Genomic DNA, 14344 nt, shown 5'->3' with positions numbered 1-14344 from the left:
GAAGTTCAACTGTTGCTGTTAAACCTTACCTGGCCCCTGACCTCTGTTGACCTCTCCCCAGGTGAAGTTCTACTGTTGTTGTTAAACCTTACCTGACCCCTGACCTCTGTTGACCTCTCCCCATACAGGTGAAGTTCAACTGTTGTTGTTAACCTTACCTGGCCCCTGACCTCTGTTGACCTCTCCCCATACAGGTGAAGTTCTACTGTTGTTGTTAACCATTACCTGGCCCCTGACCTCTGTTGACCTCTCCCCAGGTGAAGTTCTACTGTTGTTGTTAACCATTACCTGGCCCCTGACCTCTGTTGACCTCTCCCCATACAGGTGAAGTTCTACTGTTGTTGTTAACCATTACCTGACCCCTGACCTCTGTTGACCTCTCCCCATACAGGTGAAGTTCTACTGTTGTTGTTAACCATTACCTGGCCCCTGATCTCTGTTGACCTCTCCCCATACAGGTGAAGTTCTACTGTTGTTGTTAACCTTACCTGGCCCCTGACCTCTGTTGACCTCTCCCCATACAGTTGAAGTTCTACTGTTGTTGTTAACCTTACCTGGCCCCTGACCTCTGTTGACCTCTCCCCAGGTGAAGTTCTACTGTTGTTGTTAAACCTTACCTGGCCCCTAACCTCTGTTGACCTCTCCCCATACAGTTGAAGTTCTACTGTTGTTGTTAACCTTACCTGGCCCCTGACCTCTGTTGACCTCTCCCCAGGTGAAGTTCTACTGTTGTTGTTAAACCTTACCTGGCCCCTAACCTCTGTTGACCTCTCCCCATACAGTTGAAGTTCTACTGTTGTTGTTAACCATTACCTGGCCCTTGACCTCTGTTGACCTCTCCCCAGGTGAAGTTCTACTGTTGTTGTTAAACCTTACCTGGCCCCTGACCTCTGTTGACCTCTCCCCAGGTGAAGTTCTACTGTTGTTGTTAAACCTTACCTGGCCCCTGACCTCTGTTGACCTCTCCCCATACAGGTGAAGTTCTACTGTTGTTGTTAAACCTTACCTGGCCCCTGACCTCTGTTGACCTCTCCCCATACAGGTGAAGTTCTACTGTTGTTGTTAAACCTTACCTGGCCCCTGACCTCTGTTGACCTCTCCCCAGGTGAAGTTCTACTGGAACATCTTGTCCTACTTCAGCTTCCTGCTGCTGTTCTCTGTGGTGCTGATGATCGACTTCCAGGCCACGCCCTCCTGGAGGGAGGGGCTTCTCTATGTCTGGCTCATCTCATTGGTCTGTGAGGAGATCCGACAGGTGAGACACCTTGTCCTGTGCTCACGCACACACATCCTATTCTACTTAAAGTCAAAATAGATTAGCCAAACGAGTATGCCGTTAGGAGATGGATGTGTCTACAGTATTAACAATGTGTTGTTTGTGCCCTCAGCTGTTCCATGACCCAGATGGGTTTGGGTTCCGTAAGAAGGCTGATATGTACATTAATGACATGTGGAACATTCTAGACTTTCTGTCCATCCTGCTCTTCCTCATCGGCCTGGCCTTCAGGTGAGCTGCCTCCTCTTCCTCATTTTCTTCTTCCTCTAACGCTCGGTAGCATTAAATATGGACTCCACTGTAGGGAACGCTAGCTAGCGTTAAAAATGGACTGCGCTGTAGGGAACGCTAGTTAGCGTTAAAGATGGACTGCGCTGTAGGGAACGCTAGCTAACGTTAAAGATGGACTCCGCTGTGGGGAACGCTAGCTACGTTAAATATGGACTGCGCTGTAGGAAACGCTAGCTAACGTTAAAGATGGACTGCGCTGTAGGAAACGCAAGCTAACGTTAAATATGGACTGCGCTGTAGGAAACGCTAGCTAACGTTAAAGATGGACTGCGCTGTAGGGAACGCAAGCTAACGTTAAATATGGACTGCGCTGTAGGAAACGCTAGCTAACGTTAAAGATGGACTGCGCTGTAGGGAACGCTAGCTAACGTTAAATATGGACTCCGCTGTGGGGTAACAGCTCCACATGCTGTTGTTCGCGCAGTAGAAATGTAATACAGCAAATGGCCGTTTCACCATTAATGATTCCAGCGTTCATGTCTATCACGAGAGATGACCTCATACTACTGATCTACTGTATATTTCACTTGCAGACTGACCACCAGGTTGTTCTATGCAGGGAAGGTCATCCTGTGTATCGACTTCATCATCTTCTGTCTTCGTCTCATGGCCATCTTCATCATCAGTAAAACTCTGGGCCCCAAGATCATCATCGTCAGGAGAATGGTGAGAGGATGGATTGATACACATTAACTTCCTGTTATTGTGTCTAGACTATTGTGAGCCGCTGTAGTTGTGTAAAAATGTTGAATATCAACAAACTACATCAGGCTTTATAAAGCTAACACCAGTTAACCATCTGCATCTAACACACAGGAGGCTTGTTTTACAAGTTCTCAAAGTAGCAGAGAATTCACTGCCCTTTCAAATAGTTACCACAGCCACAAAGTCAAAGTCGGCTATAACTTAGAAATTCAGGAAAACAAAAATAAGCTTTTTGGTCTTAATTTAAGGCTACGGTTAGGCATAACATACACATGTGGATAAAACAATAAATTGCACACACTGTATTCCACTTTATTATTGACTGTATGTTTGTTTATTCCATGTGTAACTGTGTTGTTTGTGTCGCACTGCTTTGCTTTATCTTGGCCAGGTCGCAGTTGTAAATGAGAACTTGTTCTCAACTTGCCTACCTGGTTAAATAAAGGTGAAATAAATAATAAAGAAAATATACCAGTCAAAGGTTTGGACACACCTATTCATTCAAGTGTGTTTTCTTTATTTGTACTATTTTCTACATTGTAGAATTTGTTTTTTTTCTATCTCTTTTCGATTTTTAAATCGATTATACCTTCCGGTAACCTGCCTCACCCAATGTGATACGGAATCGCTATTATTTGTAACTTTGGAACACATTCAAGAATCTCCAGTAGCTAACCAGCTAATCAGCTACAAGCTATTTAGTCATTTTTAGCCACTGCTAGCGGCTTTTACCTTCTGCACAGACACCAGCCCTGTTCTTAGCCTGGATATTACTCACCAATCTACCAGCATCGGACTGTCTCTCCACAACAACGCCGGATTCCTGCCGTAATCCCTGAGCCACTACTTCTGATCCTCACAGCTAGCTTGCAGCTAGCTAGCTCACAGCTTGCAGCTAGCTAGCTCACAGCTTGCAGCTAGCTAGCTCACAGCTTGCAGCTAGCGCCACTGCCACGAAGCTAGCACCAGTTAGCAAACAAAATTCTACAATACCTCTTTCGCCATCTGGCTTGGATTCTCTGTCGACACGGCGCCCCGCTGCACCACCACGTCTGGTCTGCCGACGAATACTCCATCCGCTGTGCCCTCAACCGGCCTCCGTCTGAGCAGACCCCCTCCGTCTGAGCAGACCCCCTCCGTCTGAGCAGACCACCCCCGGGCTACTAACTTTAAACGCCGCGTGCTAGCGTAGTGGCGGCTTCCCTGTTCCATCTACTGCTGCCCCCTGGACACTATGATCACTTGGCTACATAGCTGATGCCTGCTGGACTGTCCATTAATCACGGTACTCCATTCTGTTTATTTGTGTTTATCTGTTGGCCCCAGCCGCGAACTCAGGCTCTGTGTGTAGTTAATCCGACCCTCTCTGCCTAGTCATCGCCATTTTACCTGCTGTTGTTGTGTTAGCTGACCAGCTGCTGTTGTCTCACCTGTTGTTTTAGCTAGCTCTCCCAATCAAGACCTGCAATCACTTTATGCCTTACTGTATGTCTCTCTCAAATATCAATATGCCTTGTATACTGTTGTTCAGGCTAGTTATCATTGTTTTAGTTTACAATGGAGCCCGTAGTTCCACTCCTTATACCTCTGATACCTCCTTTGTCCCACCCCCCACACATGCGGTGACCTCACCCATTGAGACCAGCATGTCCAGAGATACAACCTCTCTTATCATCACCCAGTGCCTGGGCTTACCTCCGCTGTACCCGCACCCCACCATACCCCTGTCTGCACATTATGCCCTGAATATATTCTACCATGCCCATAAATATGCTCCTTTTATTCCTTGTCCCCAACGCTCTAGGCGACCAGTTTTGATAGCCTTTAGCCGCACCCTCATCCTACTACTCCTCTGTTCCTCGGGTGATGTGGAGGTAAACCCAGGCCCTGCATGTCCCCAGGCACCCTCATTTGTTGACTGCGATCGAAAAAGCCTTGGTTTCATGCATGTCAACATCAGAAGCCTCCTCCCTAAGTTTGTCTTACTCACCGCTTTAGCACACTCTGCCAACCCTGATGTCCTTGCCGTGTCTGAATCCTGGCTTAGGAAGGCCACCAAAAATTCTGAGATTTCCATACCCAACTATAACACTTTCCGTCAAGATAGAACTGCCAAAGGGGGAGGAGTTGCAATCTACTGCAGAGATAACTTGCAAAGTTCTGTCATACTTTCCAGGTCTATGCCCAAACAGTTCGAACTTCTAATTTTAAAAATGAATCTCTCCAGAAATAAGTCTCTCACTGTTGCCGCCTGCTACCGACCCCCCTCAACTCCCAGCTGTGCCCTGGACACCATCTGTGAATTGATCGCCCCCCATCTATCTTCAGAGTTTGTTCTGTTAGGTGACCTAAACTGGGATATGCTTAACACCCCGGCAGTCCTACAATCTAAGCTAGATGCCCTCAATCTCACACAAATCATCAAGGAACCCACCAGGTACAACCCTAAATCCGTAAACATGGGCACCCTAATAGACATTATCCTGACCAACTTGCCCTCCAAATACACCTCTGCTGTCTTCAATCAGGATCTCAGCGATCACTGCCTCATTGCCTGTATCCGCTACGGGTCCGCGGTCAAACGACCACCCCTCATCACTGTCAAACGCTCCCTAAAACACTTCTGCGAGCAGGCCTTTCTAATCGACCTGGCCCGGGTACCCTGGAAGGATATTGACCTCATCCCGTCAGTTGAGGATGCCTGGTCATTCTTTAAAAGTTACTTCCTCACCATGTTAGACAAGCATGCTCCGTTCAAAAAATGCAGAACTAAGAACAGATATAGCCCTTGGTTCACTCCAGACCTGACTGCCCTCGACCAGCACAAAAACATCCTGTGGTGAACTGCAATAGCATCGAAGAGTCCCCACGATATGCAACTGTTCAGGGAAGTCAGGAACCAATACACGCAGTCAGTCAGGAAAGCAAAGGCCAGGTTTTTCAAGCAGAAATTTGCATCCTGTAGCTCTAACTCCAAAAAGTTCTGGGACACTGTAAAGTCCATGGAGAACAAGAGCACCTCCTCCCAGCTGCCCACTGCACTGAGGCTAGATAACACGGTCACCACCGATAAATCCGTGATAATCGAAAACTTCAACAAGCATTTCTCAACGGCTGGCCATGCCTTCCTCCTGGCTACTCCAACCTTGGCCAACAGCTCCCCCCCCACTGCTACTCGCCCAAGCCTCCCCAGCTTCTCCTTTACCCAAATCCAGATAGCAGATGTTCGGAAAGAGCTGCAAAACATGGACCCATACAAATCAGCTGGGCTTGACAATCTGGACCCTCTATTTCTGAAACTGTCCGCCGCCATTGTCGCACCCCCTATTACCAGCCTGTTCAACCTCTCCTTTGTATCATCTGAGATCCCCAAGGATTGGAAAGCTGCCGCGGTCATCCCCCTCTTCAAAGGGGGTGACACCCTGGACCCAAACTGTTACAGACCTATATCCATCCATCCCATCTAAGGTCTTCGAAAGCCAAGTCAACAAATAGATCACTGACCATCTCGAATCCCACCGTACCTTCTCCGCTGTGCAATCTGGTTTCCGAGCCGGTCACGGGTGCACCTCAGCCACGCTCAAGGTACTAAACGATATCATAACCGCCATCGATAAAAGACAGTACTGTGCAGCCGTCTTCATCGACCTGGCCAAGGCTTTCGACTCTGTCAATCACCATATTCTTATCGGCAGACTCAGTAGCCTCGGTTTTTCGAATGACTGCCTTGTCTGGTTCACCAACTACTTTGCAGACAGAGTTCAGTGTGTCAAATCGGAGGGCATGTTGTCCGGTCCTCTGGCAGTCTCTATGGGGGTACCACAGGGTTCAATTCTCGAGCCGACTCTTTTCTCTGTATATATCAATGATGTTGCTCTTGCTGCGGGCGATTCCCTGATCCACCTCTACGCAGACGACACCATTCTGTATACTTCTGGCCCTTCCTTGGACACTGTGCTATCTAACCTCCAAACGAGCTTCAATGCCATACAACACTCCTTCCGTGGCCTCCAACTGCTCTTAAACGCTAGTAAAACCAAATGCATGCTTTTCAACCGTTCGCTGCCTGCACCCGCACGCCCGACTAGAATCACCACCCTGCCCGGTTCCGACCTAGAATATGTGGACATCTATAAGTACCTAGGTGTCTGGCTAGACTGCAAACTCTCCTTCCAGACTCATATCAAACATCTCCAATCCAAAATCAAATCTAGAGTCGGCTTTCTATTTCGCAACAAAGCCTCCTTCACTCACGCCGCCAAACTTACCCTAGTAAAACTGACTATCCTACCGATCCTCAACTTCGGCGATGTCATCTACAAAATAGCTTCCAACACTCTACTCAGCAAACTGGATGCAGTCTATCACAGTGCCATCCGTTTTGTTACTAAAGCACCTTATACCACCCACCACTGCGACCTGAATGCTCTAGTCGGCTGGCCCTCGCTACATGTTCGTCGTCAGACCCACTGGCTCCAGGTCATCTACAAGGCTATGCTAGGTAAAGTGCCGCCTTATCTCAGTTCACTGGTCACGATGGCAACACCCACCCTTAGCACGCGCTCCAGCAGGTGTATCTCACTGATCATCCCTAAAGCCAAAACCTCATTTGGCCGCCTTTCCTTCCAGTTCTCTGCTGCCTGCGACTGGAACGAATTGCAAAAATCTCTGAAGTTGGAGACTTTTATCTCCCTCAACAACTTTAAACATCTGCTATCTGAGCAGCTAACCGATCGCTGCAGCTGTACATAGTCCATCGGTATATAGCCCACCCAATTTACCTACCTCACCCCCATACTGTTTTTATTTATTTACTTTTCTGCTCTTTTGCACACCAGTATCTCTACTTGCACATGATCATCTGATGATTTATCACTCCAGTGTTAATCTGCTAAATTGTAATTATTCGCTCCTATGGCCTATTTATTGCCTACCTCATGCCTTTTGCACACATTGTATATAGATTCTCTTTTTTTTTCCTACTATGTTATTGACTTGTTTATTGTTTACTCCATGTGTAACTCTGTGTTGTTGTCTGTTCACACTGCTATGCTTTATCTTGGCCAGGTCGCAGTTGCAAATGAGAACTTGTTCTCAACTAGCCTACCTGGTTAAATAAAGGTGAAATAAAAAATAAATAAAAATAGTGAAGACATCAAGACTGAAATAACACATATGGAATCATGTAGTTCCCAAAAAGTGTTAAACAAATCTAAATATATTTTAGATTTGAGATTCTTCAAAGTAGCCACCCTTTGCCTTCATGACAGCTTTGCACACTCTTGGCATTCTCTCAACCAGCTTCACCTAGAATGATTTTCCAACAGTCTTGAAGGAGTTCCCACATGTGCTGAGCACTTATTGTCTGCTTTTCCTTCACTCTGCGGTCCAACTCATCCCAAACCATTTCAATTGGGTTGAAGTCAGGTGATTGGGGAGGCCACTTACATCACTCTCCTTCTTGGTAAAATAGCCCTTACACAGCCTGGAGGTGTGTTGGGTCATTGTCCTGTTGAAAAACAAATGATAGTCCCACTAAGCGCAAACCAGATGGGATGGGATGATGCAGAATGCTGTGGTAGCCATGCTGGTTAAGTATACCTTGAATTCTAAATAAATCACAGACAGTGTCACCAGCAAATCACCCCCACACCATCACACCTCCTCCTCCATGCTTCCCGGTGGAAACCACACATGCGGAGATCATCCATTCACCTACCCTGCATCTCACAGACACGGCGGTTGGAACCAAAAATCTCACATTTGGACTCATCAGACCAAAGGGCAGATTTCCACCGGTCTAATGTCCATTGCTCGTGTTTCTTGGCCCAAGCAAGTCTCTTATTATTATTGGTGTCCTTTAGTAGTGGTTTCTTTGCAGCAATTCAACCATGAAGGCCTGATTCACACAGTCTCCTCTGAACAGCTGATGTTGAGATGTGTCTGTTACTTGAACTCTGTGAAGCATTTATTTGGGCTGCAATTTCTGAGGCTGGTAACTCTAATGAACGTAATTAAATTGAACTAATGAACTTATCCTCTGCAGCAGAGGTAACTCTGTGTCTTCCTTTCCTGTAACGGTCCTCATGAGAGACAGTTTCATCAGCGCTTGGTTTTTGCGACTGCACTTGAAGAAACTTTCTAAGTTCTTGAAATCGGCCTGGACGATAAACCTTTGAGATATATATATTATCCAGTGGTGTAAAGTACTACTTAAGTCGTTTTTTGGGGTATCTGTACTTTACTTGACTATTTATATTTTTGACAACTTTTACTTCACTACATTCCTAAAGAAAATAATGTACTTTTTACTCCATACATTTTCACTGACACCCAAAGGTTCTCGTTACATTTTGAATGCTAAGCAGGAAAGGAAAATGATCCAATTCACTTATCAATTGAACATCCATGGTTATCTCCACTGGCTCTGATCTGGCAGAATCACTAAACACAAAAGCTTCTTATGTATTATTTCTGAGTGTTGGAGTGTCCGTAAATTAAAAAAACACAAACATTGTGTCGTCTGGTTTGCTTAATAGAAGGAATTAGAAAATTATTTATACTTTTACTTTTGATACTTAAGCATATTTTAGCAATTCGATATACATTTGATACTTAAGTATATTTAAAATTAAATACTTTTACTCAAGTAGAATTTCACTTTTACTTTAGTAATTTTCTATTAAGGTATCTTTACTTTTACTCAAGTATGACAATTGGGTACTTTTTCCACCACTGATATTATCCATGTCCTTGTTTTAGAAACATAGAATATTCCAGTTCTTCAGGTGCCGTTGATGTCGTAATTAAATTGAACTAATGAACGTATCCTCTGCAGCAGAGGTAACTCTGTGTCTTCCTTTCCCGGTCCTCATGAGAGACAGTTTCATCCCGTTGAGAAGGTCTCGTACGGAGTTCATCCAGTTTGTTCTCCAGTGACTGTACGTTCACCAACAGAAAAAAGAAAAACCGGTGTATTTGTTCGTCGACGTAATCTCGTTAGGAGGCCGCCTCTCCTGCCTCTTTTTTCCTCTTAGGATGGAGTAGGGCCTGGTTGACATCCAGAGCTGCTGACTAGTTCAACCAAATCGCGGTTAGTGGTTTTCTGATGTCCAGAAGCTGTTATTGTTAATAGGAAATGATGGTGGAGATGATGATGTACAAAACAAAGTTAAGATCCACGTAAAAAAAACACTAAAATAGAAGAATTGTTCAGGAGGCTGTAAAACGGACGCTGTAGTGTCATCTTCTTCTAGATGATTCTGAGTTTAGGCATGTAAAGTATATATGTACAAACTTTTTCTGAGATACATACTTTTTAATTTCCCGAACCCACTTCCTTGTTTATCCCATTACTTGCACTGGTCGTTCTTTGAAATCCACAAAGAGTTTGGAGGTTCTAGAAGATGGTGATGGACTGAGAGATCAGCCAATAAAAAAACATCTGTTTTCGCCTGCCATAGACTGCCATTCAAGTCCTGTTCTGAAGGGCTCTGAAACCAGACGTTTTAACAGAGAGAGAGACAGCAGAGGTGTGTTCAGTTGAACGTTTCCTACTCTGTTGAATGGTTTGTACCGAACAACACGTTTCCACAGAACGTTCCTTTACAACACAACCACTCCACGTTTTTTCAAGTGGTCGTTCAGTAAAGCAGCATTTTACATTCAATTGAACAGTCCAGTATGTAAAAACATACTGAATGCAGCCCTTAAAAACTTATTTGGGCTCAAATCCCGTTAACGGGATCGATTTGACAACATCCGGTGAAATGGCAGAGCGCCAAATTCCCCAAAAATTATTACAAATATTTAACTTTCATACATTCACAAGTGCAATACACCAAATTAAAGCTGAACTTGTTAATCTAGCCACCGTGTCAGATTTCTAAAAGGCTTTACGGCGAAAGCAAACCATGCGATAATCTGAGGACAGCGCCCAGCATACCAACACATGAAAATCCGATTTCAACTCACCAGGCGCGACACAAAAGTCAGAAATAACTATTTAATTCATGCCTTCCCTTTGAAGAACTTCTGTTGGCACTCCAATATGTCCCATAAACATCACAAATGGTCCTTTTTGTTCGATTAATTCCATCGTTATATATCCAAAATGTCCATTTATTTGGCTCGTTTTATTAAAAAAACACAGGTTCCAACTTGCGCAACATGACTACAAAATATCTTATAAGTTACCTGTAATCTTGATCCAAACATTTCAAACAACTTTCCTAATACAACTTTAGGTATTTTTTTCCGTAAATACTCAATAAAATTTAAGACGGGATAAACTGTGTTCAATACCGGAGGAAAACAAAGAAAGCACGTTCCAGGTCGCGCGCATCAAAACATTAGAGTGCACTCGGCTGGACCCTCGTTCTGAACTGCCGTACTTCTTCATTTCTCTAAAGAAAAACATCAACCAATTTCTAAAGACTGTTGACATCTAGTGGAAGCTACAGGAACTGCAGGCATATTTCTATTAAAACGGGCTTACCATAGAAAACCTATGGAAAAAAGATTGACTACAACTACAAAAGATTCCCTGGATGGATTGTGCTCTGGGTTTCGCCTGCCAAATCAGTTCTGTTATACCCACAGACATTATTCAAACAGTTTTAGAAACTTCAGAGTGTTTTCTATCCAAATCTACCAATTATATGTATATCCTAGCTTCTGGGCCTGAGTGGCAGGCAGTTTACTTTGGGCACACTTTTCATCCGGACGTGAAAATACCGCCCCCAAGCCTAGAAAAGCTAATAACAACATTTAGGGCTCCTTTACTTGAATCTACAGGAGTCCCCCTCGTAAAGTTGATGACTGCTATGGACCATCATGTAGTATTAAACTACTTGTTATCTCTCTCCTCTCCTCCAGATGTTGGATATGTTCTTCTTCATGTTCCTGCTGAGTATCTGGGTCGTAGCATACGGCGTTGCTAAGCAGGGCATCCTCATCCACAACGAGGACAGACTGGACTGGATCGTCCGGGGGGTCGTCTACGAACCATACCTTATCATCTTCGGGAAAATGCCCTCTAACATCGACAGTAAGTCAACTGATCAATCAATCAAATGTATTTATAAAGCCCTTCTTACATCAGTTGATGTCATGAAGTGCTGTACAGAAACCCAGCCTAAAACCCCAAACAGCAAGCAATGCAGGTGTAGAAGCATGATCAAATGATGTGCAGATGAAAAGGAACCGTCCTCATCTATGCAGGTATGTCTTTCTATATTTTTACTATGTGCTGTTTGAGTAGCCTGGTCCAGATGTGTTTGAGTAGCCTGGTCCAGATGTGTTTGAGTAGCCTGGTCCAGATGTGTTTGAGTAGCCTGGTCCAGATGTGTTTGAGTAGCCTGGTCCAGATGTGTTTGAGTAGCCTGGTCCAGATGTGTTTGAGTAGCCTGGTCCAGATGTGTTTGGGTAGCCTGGTCCAGATGTGTTTGAGTAGCCTGGTCCAGATGTGGTTGTGCTCCTGTTTGAGTAGCCTGGTCCAGATGTGTTTGAGTAGCCTGGTCCAGATGTGGTTGTGTTCCTGTTTGAGTAGCCTGGTCCAGATGTGTTTGAGTAGCCTGGTCCAGATGTGTTTGAGTAGCCTGGTCCAGATGTGTTTGTGTTCCTGTTTGAGTAGCCTGGTCCAGATGTGTTTGAGTAGCCTGGTCCAGATGTGGTTGTGTTCCTGTTTGAGTAGCCTGGTCCAGATGTGGTTGTGTTCCTGTTTGAGTAGCCTGGTCCAGATGTGTTTGAGTAGCCTGGTCCAGATGTGGTTGTGCTCCTGTTTGAGTAGCCTGGTCCAGATGTGTTTGAGTAGCCTGGTCCAGATGTGTTTGAGTAGCCTGGTCCAGATGTGGTTGTGTTCCTGTTTGAGTAGCCTGGTCCAGATGTGTTTGAGTAGCCTGGTCCAGATGTGGTTGTGTTCCTGTTTGAGTAGCCTGGTCCAGATGTGGTTGTGTTCCTGTTTGAGTAGCCTGGTCCAGATGTGTTTGAGTAGCCTGGTCCAGATGTGGTTGTGTTCCTGTTTGAGTAGCCTGGTCCAGATGTGTTTGAGTAGCCTGGTCCAGATGTGTTTGTGTTCCTGTTTGAGTAGCCTGGTACAGATGTGGTTGTGTTCCTGTTTGAGTAGCCTGGTCCAGATGTGGTTGTGTTCCTGTTTGAGTAGCCTGGTCCAGATGTGTTTGAGTAGCCTGGTCCAGATGTGTTTGAGTAGCCTGGTCCAGATGTGTTTGAGTAGCCTGGTCCAGATGTGTTTGAGTAGCCTGGTCCAGATGTGTTTGAGTAGCCTGGTCCAGATGTGTTTGAGTAGCCTGGTCCAGATGTGGTTGTGTTCCTGTTTGAGTAGCCTGGTCCAGATGTGTTTGAGTAGCCTGGTCCAGATGTGTTTGTGCTCTTGCCAACTCCATTGCCAAACATGACAATTCCATAAGAAGTTGGCAGGCGTGGCGTGGCTGGATGACTCTATGGACTTAGATCTCGGCGGTTTCTCCGTGCAGCGGCACGATCGGACAAAGGAGGCCTCGGGCAAGTCAAAAGGGGGAGGGATGCCCCTCTTCATAAACAACATCTGGTGCCCTGCTTCTAGTGTGAAGGGAATCTGGAGCTTTTGCCTGTAGACCCTTTTATCTACCAAGAAAGTTATCATCCGTAATTATCACAGCTGTCTACAGTCGTGGCCAAAAGTTTTGAGAATGACACAAATATACATTTTCACAAAGTTTGCTGCTTCAGTGTCTTTAGATATTTTTGTCAGATGTTACTATGGAATACTGAAGTATAATTACAAGCATTTCATAAGTGTCAAAGGCTTTTATTTACAATTACATGAAGTTGATGCAAAGAGTCAATATTTGCAGTGTTGACCCTTATTTTTCAAGACCTCTGCAATCCGCCCTGGCATGCTGTCAACTTCTGGGCCACATCCTGACTGATGGCAGCCCATTCTTGCATAATCAATGCTTGGAGTTTGTGGGTTTTTGTTTGTCCACCCGCCTCTTGAGGATTGACCACAAGTTCTCAATGGGATTAAGGTCTGGGGAGATTCCTGGTCATGGACCCAAAATATCTATGTTTTGTTCCCCGAGCCACTTAGTTATCACTTTTGCCTTATGGCAAGGTGCTCCATCATGCTGGAAAAGGCATTGTTCGTCACCAAACTGTTCCTGAATGGTTGGGAGAAGTTGCTCTCAGAGGATGTGTTGGTACCATTCTTTATTCATGGCTGTGTTCTTAGGCAAAATTGTGAGTGAGCCCACTCCCTTGGCTGAGATGCAACCCCACACATGAATGGCCTCAGGATGCTTTACTGTTGGCATGACACAGGACTGATGGTAGCGCTCACCTTGTCTTCTCCGGACAAACTTTTTTCCGGATGCCCCAAACAATCGGAAAGGGGATTCATCAGAGAAAATTACTTTACCCCAGTCCTCAGCAGTCCAATCCTTGTACCTTTTGCAGAATATCAGTCTGTCCCTGATGTTTTTCCTGGAGAGAAGTGTCTTCTTTGCTGCCCTTCTTGACACCAGGCCATCCTCCAAAAGTCTTCGCCTCACTGTGCGTGCAGATGCACTCACACCTGCCTGCTGCCATTCCTGAGCAAGCTCTGTACTGGCGGTGCCCCGATCCCGCAGCTGAATCAACTTTAGGAGACGGTCCTGGCGCTTGCTGGACTTTCTTGGGCGCCCTGAAGCCTTCTTCACAACAATTGAACCGCTCTCCTTGAAGTTCTTGATGATCCGATAAATGGTTGATTTAAGTGCAATCTTACTGGCAGCAATATCCTTGCCTGTGAAGCCCTTTTTGTGCAAAGCAATGATGACGACACAATGATGACGGCACAATGATGACGGCACGTGTTTCCTTGCAGGTAACCATGGTTGACAGAGGAAGAACAATGATTCCAAGCACCATCCTCCGTTTGAAGCTTCCAATCTGTTATTCGAACTCAATCAGCATGACAGATTGATCTCCAGCCTTGTCCTCGTCAACACTCATACCTGTGTTAACGAGAGAATCACTGACATGATGTCAGCTGGTCCTTTTGTGGCAGGGCTGAAATGCAGTGGAAATGTTTTG

The 14344-nt window shown here is 45.3% G+C and overlaps 1 protein-coding gene across 5 annotated transcripts in view; it reads left to right on the top strand.

Annotated features, from left to right (window-relative positions):
* The window catches only part of trpm2 (transient receptor potential cation channel, subfamily M, member 2), an 81065-nt gene that overhangs the window by 32879 nt on the left and 33842 nt on the right, over positions 1–14344 (top strand). For all 5 annotated transcript variants that reach the window (XM_055871961.1, XM_055871960.1, XM_055871959.1 and 2 more), the window contains 4 exons: positions 1106–1255; positions 1389–1507; positions 2101–2233; positions 11150–11321. In XM_055871961.1, the coding sequence (XP_055727936.1) occupies positions 1106–1255; positions 1389–1507; positions 2101–2233; positions 11150–11321 (574 nt within the window). The remainder of the gene's footprint in view (positions 1–1105; positions 1256–1388; positions 1508–2100; positions 2234–11149; positions 11322–14344) is intronic.

Source organism: Salvelinus fontinalis, chromosome 19, assembly GCF_029448725.1.
Source record: "Salvelinus fontinalis isolate EN_2023a chromosome 19, ASM2944872v1, whole genome shotgun sequence".
In the NCBI taxonomy this organism is placed as follows: domain Eukaryota; kingdom Metazoa; phylum Chordata; class Actinopteri; order Salmoniformes; family Salmonidae; genus Salvelinus; species Salvelinus fontinalis.
The sequence above is the reverse complement of the archived record's forward strand: the minus strand, read 5'-3'. Positions and strand labels throughout refer to the sequence as shown.